General features: G+C 38.4%; 1 protein-coding gene across 4 annotated transcripts in view; it reads right to left on the bottom strand.

The window, feature by feature from the left end:
• MACROD2 (mono-ADP ribosylhydrolase 2) overlaps positions 1–13,742 on the bottom strand; it is a 2,170,814-nt gene that overhangs the window by 1,975,586 nt on the left and 181,486 nt on the right. The window contains exon 3 of one of the 4 annotated variants that reach the window (XM_070471911.1): positions 12,127–12,154. The exons of the other annotated variants lie outside the window; for them this stretch is intronic. Within the exon in view, the coding sequence (XP_070328012.1) occupies positions 12,127–12,154 (28 nt within the window). The remainder of the gene's footprint in view (positions 1–12,126; positions 12,155–13,742) is intronic. 4 annotated transcript variants of the gene reach the window in all.

Genomic DNA, 13,742 nt, shown 5'->3' with positions numbered 1-13,742 from the left:
TAAGAAAAAGCCTAAAACTTTAAGAGAAAAACAGGCAAAAGGGCATGAAAAATTAATGTACAAAAGAGGATATTCAAATACAGAGAAATAAGCAAATTAAAATAAAGGGGGGAAATTCGTATCTGGCTGCCAAACTAGCAAAGATTTTAAAATATAATATCAAGAGTCAGCAGTGATTTATTGAACTATGCAAAAATAAATTCTTATTGAAATATAATTGACCATTAGGGAAGCTATTAACACAGTATGTATTAAAAGATTTCAAAACTTTTAAGCTTTGATTCAGTAATTCTATTTTGAAAAACTATCCTAAGGGAGTGAGTGAAAGTCACTAAGTCATGTCTGACTCTTCGTGACCCCTATACAGTCCATGGAATTCTCCAGGCCAGAATACTGGAGTGGGTAGCCTTTCCCTTCTCCAGGGGATCGTCCCAACCCAGGGATTGAACCCAGATCTCCCACATTTCAGGCGGATTCTTTACCAGCTGAGACACCAGAGAAGCCCCATCTAAAGGGAAAAAAACCCTTTAGTATGTGGAGAAGCACTTCCTTAATCATGTTTGCTCTTGTGATATTTATAATGTTTGTGTGTATGTGAGTGACTCAGTTGTGTTCGGCTTTTTGAGATCCCATGGACTAAATTCTCCAGGCAAGAATACTGGAGTCGGTTGCCATTTCCTTCTCCAATATTTATAATAATTAACTACATTAGACATTACACAACATCTACAAATATCTATGGTAGGAAAGAAAGCTAACTAATGTCTGCCATGTACTGGCCTTGGGACCTATACCATCCACTTACTTTCAGTATCTCAGTTTTTGTTTTTCATTATAAAGTGATGATAATACCAGCCATCTCATAGAGGTATTGTAAGTATTAAACAAATCAGTATGTATAAAATAATTCAATAATTTATGTCTGGTATATAATCACTGCCATAAAATATATGCAGTCATTCAAAATTAAGAACATGGAAAAGGCTTATGATAGAATTCTAGGAGGAAAAGTAACACACTAGCATGGTGCATATCAGTTAACATGTGAAAGCAACTACACTAAAAGGTCAACACTGAAAGCAAAAAACAAAAAGATTTTGCTAAGGAACTGGATAGTGTAAATTAACAGTCTACTGTGCATTTTAGCTATGCAAGTCATCTACTCTGGTTTAAAGCTAGAAGTTGGTTTAACTGACTGGAGCTAATTATCAGTTCTCTGAGGCTAATAATCGTTAACCATGCAACTGTCTAAACTGCATGCTTTTCTTCCTGAAACACTTTTCCAACTTCTTAGAAGTCTGTTACAGTGCTCTCAGCTGGCAGCCCTCCAGGTTTTCTAGCAAAAGCTCTAAGTATTGAACCCTTGTCACTCACTCACATAAAACACAGGTAAGGTCTATTTTAGTTAAGATTTGCAATATTAACAGACTGGAATCAATAGTTCCTAAAGAAAACCATCTATTTTATGGAAGCAAAAAGCTGTTTGTCTTCTGTTTATAGTAACTAATTTTCAGTTACTATATAAAATAAGCTGAAAATAAGCTTCAGTAATAACCCACGGTCAAACATTACTGTGCTTTTTCACTACAGGGAGAGAAAGAGAGGGAGGGAGAAAGAATTTTTAAAAAAAGGAAGAAATTCAAATTGCAGTATGATGATATAAAGGAAACCTTCCCTAGCTTCAAGATGTATAAAGAAAAGCAATCATCTTTGAGGTCAGTAGTTCGTATCACTGTAGAAAAATCCTCACTCAAATCATTTACAAAGGTAATATAAAGGGCACTTCAGCTTCATGATATTCTTAAACATAGGCATGTTATAATGAAAGAGAGAGAGAGGAGGGAGCAGGGAAAGAGAGAGAATTGACTGATTGTTATCTCTTGCCAAACCAGAAACAGAAATAATATACATTCTACCAGGGAACTACATAATACATACAGACAAAGAAAGATTGATGGGCTGGGTTAATTAACACAGAGTAGGAAGAAAGGTCCTTTTCCTTTAACATTTTGTGTCCATATGATGGATAACCAGAGTTTTAGATTCTGAAAATGATAAGATCAAGTTTCTAACTGAATAATAAGAAATCCAGTGGCTGAAACAGAAATAATGGGTCATCTCCTAATTCATATGATTGGTTCATCAAGTTGATATCTGGCTTCAGATGCTCATAGATTCAAATCAGAAGCAATATTTGACCATGTAATCTATTCCATATCATTCTTGGCTGGTTGCTCCAGTAGGATGTACATACAAAGGTGAGAGAGTTAATAAATTTACCAGACATCAAATTAACAGAGGTCTGTTCGCTAATAACTGAATCATGGAGCATGCTCCTCCTTCCCCTCATCTATACACCTCCACACTCAGCCCCTTACAGAGTTGTTATAAAGGAGGCAGAACACTGGACCAATGGTCAGAAATCATCACTCACCATTTCCCCATCCTGTAAAGTATAAAAGGGAAAAAGAATTAGGCTCATTTTTCCAACCTGTAATGTAAATACGTCACTTCTAAAATCATTCCTATTTGACTAACATCTAGAATCAGTCTTCAGTGAACATGAGCTACATATACGCACACAAATTTTAATGCCGTACACATGATGTTTTAAAAGGCTGTTTAGCTTTATACTCATCTACGCATCTGATATGAGTGGTAAACATGCCAGTTTCTCTTACTCTAGTCAGTCATCCCCTGAGAGCCATGAAGCAAGCTGGTAAGAAAATTTCAATTGAAAGTGGCATTTAAACATTCACTTTCAGGGTTTTAGAAATACCTTTTGGAAGGATAAAAATATTTTCAAGTTAGTCAGCAACATGCTTGCCTTATCAATTAACCACAGCATATTTCTGCTCCCTAGTCAACTTTTTTTGTTACACAGGCTATCTTTCTCACTTTTATGTTCCTGTCGGTTTACGCTTAATACATGCAAAGACTGCGTCTTAACGCTAGCCAACAGAAAACATAATGAATATGGTATTTCTCCAATAAAAATACTGCTATTACGCATTTCAAAAGCCAAAATAAAGTTTATTTAAGTATTAGGAACACTTGTCTTCATGATCATTTCCTTCCATAAACATGTATGGCCTAGAGAGAACAATTTATGTACAGGCAAGTAGAGCCCCGACAATGCAATGACTCCATGGTAGGCTCATCTGTTAAGTGAACAGAATGTACTATTTTGTCTGGTTACCAGCACCTCTCGTCTCCCCACATCCCACCCACACACCTGATTTCAAAGGGAGCATCTGACAGGTGAGCAGGGAAGGGGCACAAGTGGCCCACACGGGGACACTGCCTGGGAACCAGGGGCTTTGGGAGCAGGAAAGTCAAGTCAAAACCTTTAGTCATTCTCTGATGGCAAAGCTTTACTATGGAAAAGTTAAGAGCTGTCAGCAGCTGTATTTTCTGAATGTAGGAAGCCATTCTGCAGAGCAAGAGAAGTAGGATAACTAAACAGATCAAGAAGCCAAAATAAAAGATGGTAAGAATCGCCACAGCACCTAGGCCTCTACTTGAGCTCTTCCCAAAGCCCAGGTGTATCTCTGACCTCATCACACCTTCATCATGCTGAAATAAGGACACTTCCTCTTGCTCTCCCTCTGATGGAGGCTATTGGTTTTGGTTGTAGGGATACCTATTCTTTCATTGGCTCAGCCCTCAAATGGCCAGGAGTGTAACAGAGAAGACACATCAGAAAGTCCTGTCAACATGGTATGATAAGTGCATCATGACACAGATCTATCGCAGCTGGCACTTGAAGGAAGGGTGTTGGGGGTTTATGTTGCCCCAGAATCATATGCCTGCCCCTCCCTTAAGCAGGAACTAATCTTTATCTTTGTCACAGGGTCCAGACATAAAGAAAGGAAGCTATGTTAAGGAAAAAACAAAAACCAGACAGAACCAGCTGGAACCAAGATGGCAACAAACCTGACCTCTAACAGACACTGAGTTTCACTCTATGCAAATTTTACATCAGTGGCACTAAATAATACACCACCCTTTGGCCCCGGTCAGAAGTTCCAGACCAAAAAGGACAGAAAAAAAGTGGTTCCCCACTTCCAGGAGAAACCCCACTTCCTCCCAGGAAACTAATGCATAGGCCTCCCCTTCATTATCAGCCCTCCTCCTATCATCCTCACCCCTTAAAACCACATCTCTCTCACCATTAGGGCGAGAATTTGATTTGTGAACTAAGTTCCTGCTTCTCCATTTTCTAGCCATGGAATAAAGCTTCTGTGGCTTCAATCTAAGCTTGGGTTTTGTTTTTGGCTGTGTGAACCCAAATGGTATAAGAACCCTTCCCCACCAAGGCAAGAGGCCTCAGGCCAGCAAGGGCCAAAGTTGGGGTCCATATGACCTACTTCAGTAACAGTATGAGAGCCAAACTGCATCTCAAGGAAAGGGAGCTGGGAGGGACAGCATTCCAAGCAGGTGGACAAAGACTGGCCTGTGCAAATGCAAGGCAAAGCCAGGCCACAGCGTGCATCCAGGGCAGGTGGTCCTGGGGTTCCTGATCCTATCCCTCTGTCTCAAACAGTCCTTGACAGCTTTTGTCTTTTTATATTCCTTTTCCCACTGGCTTCTCCTCTCTACACCTCCAAGATAGTCAAAAATAAAGCTCATTTATCTCAACAAAATAGATATTTTCCATGAAGGCAAATATTCTCATTTTAAAAGGCTAAATAATAAGCCCCCTTTTGGAAGAATTCAAGTTAAATTTAGGCTGAATCCTGCAAAGTAGGGAAAAAAAGGATCTTCTATGTCTAATTACATTTCTCTCTCATTGCAGAGTGGATATATTTTCATTCACTTTTATGCTCTCATTACACAAGGACTGATAAGCAGATTGGACTCAATAATATTCTCTCACCTGAACTGCAGATCTAAGAACCCCAGATAAAGACTGTCTCTAGCTTGCTGATACGTTTGTACTGTTCAATTATGTAATAAATAATGACCTTTATTTTTCAGCATCACGTAATTCTCTCTAGGCATCAAACCAAGCCTTCTCTTCTCCTGCTAAACAGTCCCATTCTTGTTCTGCTTTTAAATCATTTTAGGCTCAGCCAAGAGTTTTATTGCTCAGTCAAGTCCTCTTCTGGTTTCCAACTTTGTATCAGGCACTTGCTGTCTCAGGCCGGCTGACTTAAGGATGGCTGGTGCTTGCCCTGTCCTCCTGTGAAGCTGGTTCTGTACTACTTCCATTTGCCACAGATTTCAGCTTCCTACTATAATCTGGGTCATTTTTAACCCCTTGCCACAGAGTCTTTTAGATACCTGTCACAGCAGTTGGTGACCATCATTGCTAGATAGCAACTGCCATATAGCCCGTAGCATGCCTCTGGATGAAGACTGGTAAGATCACCCCTGTTCATTCACCCATTTGTTTCAGCTGAACTCCCTTGAGACTTCTGAAGTCAGGCTTGAGCAGGAAGCAATCCCAAGCTATGTGGGTCAGGAACATAACCACAAGCAACAGAATCAGGGCAGCTATCTGTTGCAGCAGTGGTTTTCGCCTTGACAAGCACGACATATTATTTGTTCTTTCCTGCTGTGGACCTAACCCACCAGTAGACCTAAGTTCCACGTCTTCAGGAGCAGCCACATCCTAGTTCCCAGGCAAATCATGGTGTGGAACAGGGAGGGTAAGCAGGTGCCCATTCCCCAACAGAAGCAGGGCTTGTAACCGTCAGTCTCTACAGTGGACTAGCCTGGGGCTCAGTACCCACCTCATACGCACTGAACTCCCTCGTTATGCTGTTAGAGATCAGTCTCTTTTCATGCAGACCATCTTCTGAGAGTAAATTTCTAGCCCTTAAGTCTCTACTCCTAATTTGCCTTCCTTCTCAACATGTTTCCCTGCTACTAGATTGAAGTTCTGATGTGTCCTCTGTGCTGGTTATTCTCCATTTAACCCCTACTGGAATCCATATTCTGCCTACTATGTTCCCAGCAGCCTGATCCGTAAGGACTGCATCGTACTGGTTCCTTAGCTGCCTGGCTTTCAGGGATTCGGTGAACGAGGGCTACCAGCAGGAGAGTAGAGGGTAAGGAAGGGAAGCCATCAGGGTAGTTCTTCCCTGAGCTTCCTTGGTAGCTCGGCGATAGATAATCCATCTGCCAAGCAGAAGATGCGGGTTCGATCCCTGGTTTGGGAAGATCCCCACTGGAGGAGAAAATGGCAGCCTATTCCAGTATTCTTGCCTGGGAAATCTCAAGGACACAGGAACCTGGCGGGCAGCGCATGGGATCACAAAAGAGTTGGAGATGACTTAGCCTACAGCCCTGGCTCCTCCTCCAGAACTCCAGTTCTTGGCTGCAGTAACACTATTTTATCTCCTTAATCTCACAGTTCTATGAGTGTAACACCTTCCTGCTGACAATGGTCTCTAGGAGGCACACTTGCCCTTGTTTTATACTCTTAATCCTGCCCATGCTTCTGTAAGTAGTCCTTTCTAAAACCCTGACAATATAATGCCTGAAGTAAAAAATCTCCTGTTTTGGTGGGCCTGAATCCACCTCCCACCTCACAAATCATTTAGTAAAAGTAGCCTAATTTTCATTGCAGATTTCTACTCCCAGACCACAAAGTCCACAAGTTATAGAGTTACACTTATTCTATCCCTGACTATCAGGATGGAGCATGAGACTCAAGTCCATACTCACCAATGTATCTTAGATCACAATAAATAAAATAAATGGTTAGAGATGGACACATAACTTAAAAGTGGTCCAACTGGACTGAAGTCCAGACTTGTCCATCTGATCACCAAGAAAGAGGGTTTTCTTCTACCAGATAAGACTGCATTAAGGTTATGATATTGGAATGCTTCAAGGTGAAGGTGCCGGGCAGGGGGATGGGTGGCGTGTGGATGATGATGGCGACTTGGGAAAGGCATAGCAGAGAGAACTGCAAGGAAGCCAGATCCTCAGTGACATCATTTGAACAGCTGGATCAAGTTCATTTGACAATAACTTCATAGGATGCTTCAGTGAGATGAGCTAACAAAGACCATTTTCACTTCAGCAACTTTGATTTAGGTATTTACCACATGCAGAGGCAAGAATTCTAAATGATACAGTACCATCCCGACTAATTTCCTAAGTCTACCTCACTCCCCTGTGAAGGCGAGGGACTTGCTACACTCAGACAGATCACCCAGAGGTTGGCCAGAACTCCATCTATACCTCCAATTGTGCTTCTTCTGAGGAGACTCCTTCACCTGCATCATCCTCCCTTGTAGGGAACCACAGCACCTTAGACGCTAAGGCTACACATCTGCATGAATGAGAAATGAAGGCAGCCAAAGTCCCTGGACAGCATGCCTAGCTGAATCCATCCTGGTATCTCTCAGATGCAGTGGCAAAACCAACATCTCTTCCCATATTTATCCTACTCACTAAAAATAAACCATATTCCTTGCTAATATATCGTAAGATATGGCAGCCGCATGAGTCCCCTGTCCTGCCATACTTACTAACCATCATCTCTTGGGTGATACTGCTCAGATCCCAAACATATTCTCAACCTGATATTCATGTAACTGCCTCCTAAGAAAGGATCCAAAGTACTTACAGCTTCCTCACACACTCTACATCAGATGGACATGTATCGAGCAGCCTTCTGTCCTATGCCTACACCTACACAGCACTCCAGAGTTTACCACAGGTTCCTCACTCTCAGCCATCTATTTTACTAATAGCCTAGCATTACATTCTGCTATAAATTTCCCCCAAACCACATGGATATGTTCACAAATTTATTCATTTCATCAAAATGTTTTTAACAATTGTGTATGATATCCTGCAAGGGACATTATGGGATATATAAAGATAAATAAAATTAATTCCCAAGAAACTGCCCTCAGGAATGTTTAGGCCCATAGAAGAAATAAGGAAAAACATACAAACAACCCTAAAAAACAATGTGTGCCATAATAGAGAATTCCAAGGGACAAGAGATAACTTCTGTTTGGAGACATAAGTAAAAGGAAGTAAGAAGGAAGGCATTCACTAGAATTAGGCATTAAGCAGCAGAAGGTATTACGTAGAATGCCTACTACAGGGCAGATACTCTGAGGGACTCACACTTCATAACATTCAACAGCCTACTTAATACCTACATTTTTCCCTTTACCCAAACTATTAAAGTGGCCACACAGTCCTTATCAAGGACTGGGAGTCTGGGCTTTACAAGATAGGTACAATTTAGCCAAGAGTTTATTTAAGGAAAACAGGAGTCAAAAAAAAGAAAAATACAAAAAAGAACATGAGTAAAGAGATGAAGCCAAAAACTGCAGCATGTACATGAAACGTACTTGCAAATGTGCACATAAATGTAAACTGAGATGAGTGTGGCATGTTTATGAGTGGATTGTGCCTCTAGAGAGATGGAAAAAATATAGATTAAAATAAGGTATACTCCTATGGTTTAATAATGAATTCTATTTTTTTATTTGGCAAAATGGGGCAGTGGGTTAAAAATAAAGCTACATATAGATGCTAATGGCACTTTCCTGTCCAGATTGCAGATGAAACTCAAATTAGTATTTGTCAGCAACCCTTTTCAAATGTTCTTTTCAAAAGCAGACATATCTGAAGACAAAGTGAGGAGTGAAGACTTTATACACATTCCAGTTAGACTTGCTGTCCCTCATTAGCATGAATAATCAAAAGCTGGCTGCACCTACATAAGCTATTTTCCATAAGCATTCTGACTGCTAATTAGGAAATTCAGTCCAAATACTGCATCCTCAAAAATAACTCTGGACATAATGTTAAGAAGGTATGAAGATGTGATAAACGTGTTCATTGTTTAAATGTTATGTGTCCTGGCTTCTTGGGGTGAATACAAGCACCACAGTTAGAAACACAGCTGTATAAATAAAACAGTAACTGAAGAGGGGCATAGGAAAGGATCATAATATAACACCGACAGAGTGAGTAATGCTCTTCGTTCTGCAGATGAAGAACTCAAGCTTGATGAAGCCAAGTGGTGTATCCAGGTCAACATGGCTCATTACTGTTGAGTCTGAACCAGAATTCAGTCTCCTGATCTCTGTTCATAAGCCTTTCTGCCACATCAAGTGTCTCTCTCTTACAAACGTCTCAGATATAAGGATGCAGATCTGTGTATAAAATTCCTTAATGCTGCTTAATGGAGCACCCTTGAGAGAATCTTTATATAAATGTCTGGGAAGTGACAGTCATGGGTTCAATTTCTAGTTAATATAGAGACTTTATTCAATGAACATTAACTGAAATGGTTTTTATGCTAATAGAGTTTCTTTTACCACAGATTTTCATAAAAGCATCATCAGGCAGTTTAAAATATATGAAGCATTGTTACTATGTAAAAATCCCCAAACCTGTTGTAAATGCAAGTGAAAGAAGACCTGACATTCAGGGTGACATCTGTACAACCCTGGGTTCACATATTTCACTCTCTTCATGGAAGCTGTCTTCTCAAGGAGGCGCATTGTCTTTCAGACCCTCCCATAAAGTCTGCATTCCAACATGAGCTTGACCTCAGCCAGCCTCACGCTATCCTGTGAAATTCTGTACTATTTTTTTCCTCTAAATGTACTTATTTTCTGTATTTACATAAAATTTTAAGTCTCTACAATCTCAAATACTTTAATTGTAACCTCATCTAAGAGTTGGGTAGGTAAGCATAAGTAAAAGAGGCCTAAATTTTGCTCTAAAACAATGTTCAAAATAAAGACATTTTAACAAATCTCAAACATTCACAAAAAGTCTTTGTTTAAAGAAACTGTGAAAAAAACTGAAAACATGCACAAATGAGTAATAATCAAAAGTTTTAAAAATCAGAAATATTTTTGGTAAGGCATGGGATATCTTTATTGAAATAGTACTTAAAAAGGTTTAGTGCCCTATGTTCAATGATCTCTAAGATCATTTTATCCTCTCAGAAATATGGTTTTATTTAACGCTACTTTTTTCCTTACTTTCACATTTCAGAAATTCTAGCGAAATAAGCAAAGCATGAAATAACCATAAACAGTCTTGTGTGATAATCTACCATGAAATTTCAGTGGAATTACTGAAAATAAAAAATAAAGATGTCAATGTAGTACCACAGCATGAAGCAGCACATGTAAGCATTAGTAAAAAAAAAAAAAAAAAGGAGAGAGAGAGATGCATTCATTCAGTTGAGTTACTGCCACTCTACAGCTGAATAAGACAGAGAAACAGTGAAAGATGAATGCCCACAACAATCCACCACATTAAGCGAAATGGAATGAGAAGCACTTTAATTGGATAAAATTTAAGAGCTGAATTACAAATGCCACATAAATAAATGGCTCTAAATAATGTGTTTTTTCCAGTTAAATAATGACTTTAATAAAACAGATGAAAATGTAGGCTGTGTTGTTTTTTCTGCCTGTCAGAATCTCATTAGCATTTCAATTTAAATTCTACAAATGCACTCAAATCTCTCATTTGTACATCTGGCATAACTCAAAACACTGCCTTATTTGTTAAAAAAGAAAATTTAAGGCAAATGAGCCGACTCACAATATCTTGCAGTGGTATTTTAATGGGTGAAAACAATGTTGTTATTTCAATGTTGCATAAGAGCAGTGGCCTCCTTATGAAGAAACTGAAAGATTCAGATAACACTTTCGAAGAAAATTTGTTTTTTAAGAAAAATCTCAAAAGCATGGAATTAAGTGTTAATGCTATCTTTACATTATTTTAAATATAGAGTTAAATATGAAAAATATTTTTTAAGTAAGCTTAGAAATGATATCTAAAGACATTATGAAACTATAATTCCAGGTAAGTATGACATTACTTCAAAGTTCTTTGTGACAAAACTTTCCTTATGTATTATCATAAATATCCTAAAATGAAAAAGAAAATTGCAAGGAAAAAATTCTTAAACTACTTATGTTTAGCAGTGGCTCTAAAACAATAGTGCACATAATAATCACATACAGATATTTTTTAATTTGTATTCCTAAAGTTAGCCCCAGAAAATCTGATTCATAGATGTGGAGCACAATATAGAGTTTTAATATATTATCCCAAGTGATTTTGATGCAAGTGATCCATGGAACACAATTTGAGAAACACTAACCTACAGGATCCCTGGAGGAGGAAATGGCAACTCACTCCAGTATTCTTGCCTCGAGAATCCCATGGACAGAGGAGCCTGGCGGGCTACAGTCCACAGGGTCACAAAGACTTAGACACTATTGAGCAACTGAGCAAAATTTAGAGGATAAATTTTATTTCCTTTTTAGATTGATAATTAAAATCTTTCATAATCTGGTTTTATTCCAACTTTCAATCTTACTCTGTAGGATAAACTACCCAACTTATCAAGTGGATCTCATTACCATCATTTTAGCTTAGGTAGAATACCAGTCTGAATCTGAACCTCCTAAAACCTTTAAACCACATTTGGGTACAGACTAGTTGAAAGTAAGTTCACAGGATATGGAAGCTAGATAACAGGTATGTGTCCTAATTCAGACCTCAGAATTGGGGAGATCCTAAGTGCAGTGTACTAAAGGTGGGAAGGAAACAAGGGAGAAGGTGATACAGAGAGAACATTATCTAAGATTAACTGGTCCCTACAAAGTTCACTTGAGTCTGTTTACAGAAGGGATGTCACCTTAAAAGGGAACTTGAAGAAAAAAAAAGTAAGCTCTCTCTGTGTTACATTAAAACAAAATTTTAGTTATAACTGTGATAATTTTTAAATCAAAGAATAAAACACAACAGTTTTTTGTTGATATTTCTGAAATTATTTCATTATAATATCTATTAATTTACATTTAACACATAAAAGATAATTACAAATACCATCAAACAGAAACATTTGAGAACTTCATTAGTTTTTCCAAAGGATTTCTCTTGATCCTTTGCTTTTCCAGTTCCATTTCAAACAGTTTTCTGTTTCAATTGCAAGCTGTCAATATCTCCACTTATCAATGGCTTTACATATTATTCAATAAGTTCTCCAACATCATTTACACCAACTTCATGAAATCTGTATCTTTCTCAAAATTTTCTCTTTTCCAGTCAATTTACATTACTTTCTTTAAGGTCTTAAAACAGTGAATTAAAAAGCACAGAAACACTTACCACATCTTGCTTTAATTCCCCATGGAACCTGGGAAAATATAGATTATAAATAACTTGATAAACCTATACAGCATATTAAAAAGCAGAGACATCACTTAGCTGACAAAAGTCTACATAGTCCAAACTATGATTTTTCCAGTAATCATGTACAGATGTGAGAGTTGGAACATAAAGAAGGGTGAGCGCCAAAGAATTGATACTTTCAAATTATGATGCTAGAGAAGACTCCTAAGAGTCCCTTGGACTGCAAGGAGATCAAACCAGTTCATCCTACAGGAAATCAACCCTGAACATTCATTGGAAGGGCTGATGCTGAAGCTGAAGCTCCAATACTTTGGCCACCTGATGCAAAGAGCCGACTCATTGGAAAAGGCTCAGATGCTCGGAAAGACTTAAGGCAAAAGAAGGGGGTGGCAGAGGATGAGACGGTTAGACAGCATCACTGACTCAATGGACATGAGTTTGAGCAAACTCCAGGAGATGGTAAAGGACAGGGGAGCCTGGCGTACTGCAGTCCATGGGACCATAAAGAGTCAGACATGACTTAGCAAATGAAAAATGATGATGAACAACCCCTACTGAAATGCAGAAAAGCAGACAGCATTAAAAATATATCAGAAGATGGCGAGCAAGTTCCACTAGGCTAAGCATCAGAAAGATCAGAGAGAGAGCCATACATCCTGGTTAAGAAAGGCTGGTAAAAATGTAGCATGTCACTGTGTGCTAGGCTGGTCAGTGAGTCAGAAATCTCTCCCACAGCAAGGCAGCTAACTGCCCAGTTATGGGGGGGAAAAAAACTTTCAATAAACACATTCACTGTTTAGAAACTCTAATACATATATGTTCTAGCATAATGCACCCTTACGATGCATGTGCAAAGGGGGTTAACACACATTTTCTCATTTAGTCTTCACAATAGCCCTATGAGGTAAGTAACAATTATCATTTAATATTATGATCATTTCCAAAGGAGGTAACTGAAGCTTAAAAAGACTACTTCATCTAAGCCCTTGACCTAGTAAGTATCTGAGCTGCAATGTGAACCTGGGATCCTCTGAATTATTATGCCACAGATCTTTGAATTTTACATTGCTTTGATTTTTATTTTATTTATAATTTTAATGCTTTAAACAATAAATATGTATATCATATTACATATAATATATATTTGTTTAAAGATGTATAGACATACCTCAAAGATATTCTGGTTTCAGTTCCAGAATACTATAAGCAAATACCTCGGTAACCTGTCGCATGAACATTTTTATTTCCCAGTGCATATAAAAGTGATGTTTATCCTCCACTGTTGTCTATTAAGTGCAATAGCAGTATGTCTAAAAATAGTATACACACATGAATTTAAAATATTTTATTGCTAAAAAATGCTAAGACCCTTTGATACTTTTTGGAAGGCCAGTTTAGTGGAAATTAACTTTTTAGGTTTTGCTCATGTTGGAAACTCATCTCTCCTTCAGTTCTGAACAATAAATAACCTTACTGAGTAGAGTATCATAGGATATAGGTTCTTTCCTTACAGCACTTGAAATACATCATGCCACTTCATTCTGGCTTGCAAAATTTCTGCTGAAATATTAGCTGATAGTTTTACAAGGGTT

This window comes from Odocoileus virginianus, chromosome 9 (genome assembly GCF_023699985.2).
Source record: "Odocoileus virginianus isolate 20LAN1187 ecotype Illinois chromosome 9, Ovbor_1.2, whole genome shotgun sequence".
NCBI classification, from domain to species: domain Eukaryota; kingdom Metazoa; phylum Chordata; class Mammalia; order Artiodactyla; family Cervidae; genus Odocoileus; species Odocoileus virginianus.
This window is presented reverse-complemented; position numbering and strand designations above follow the sequence as displayed.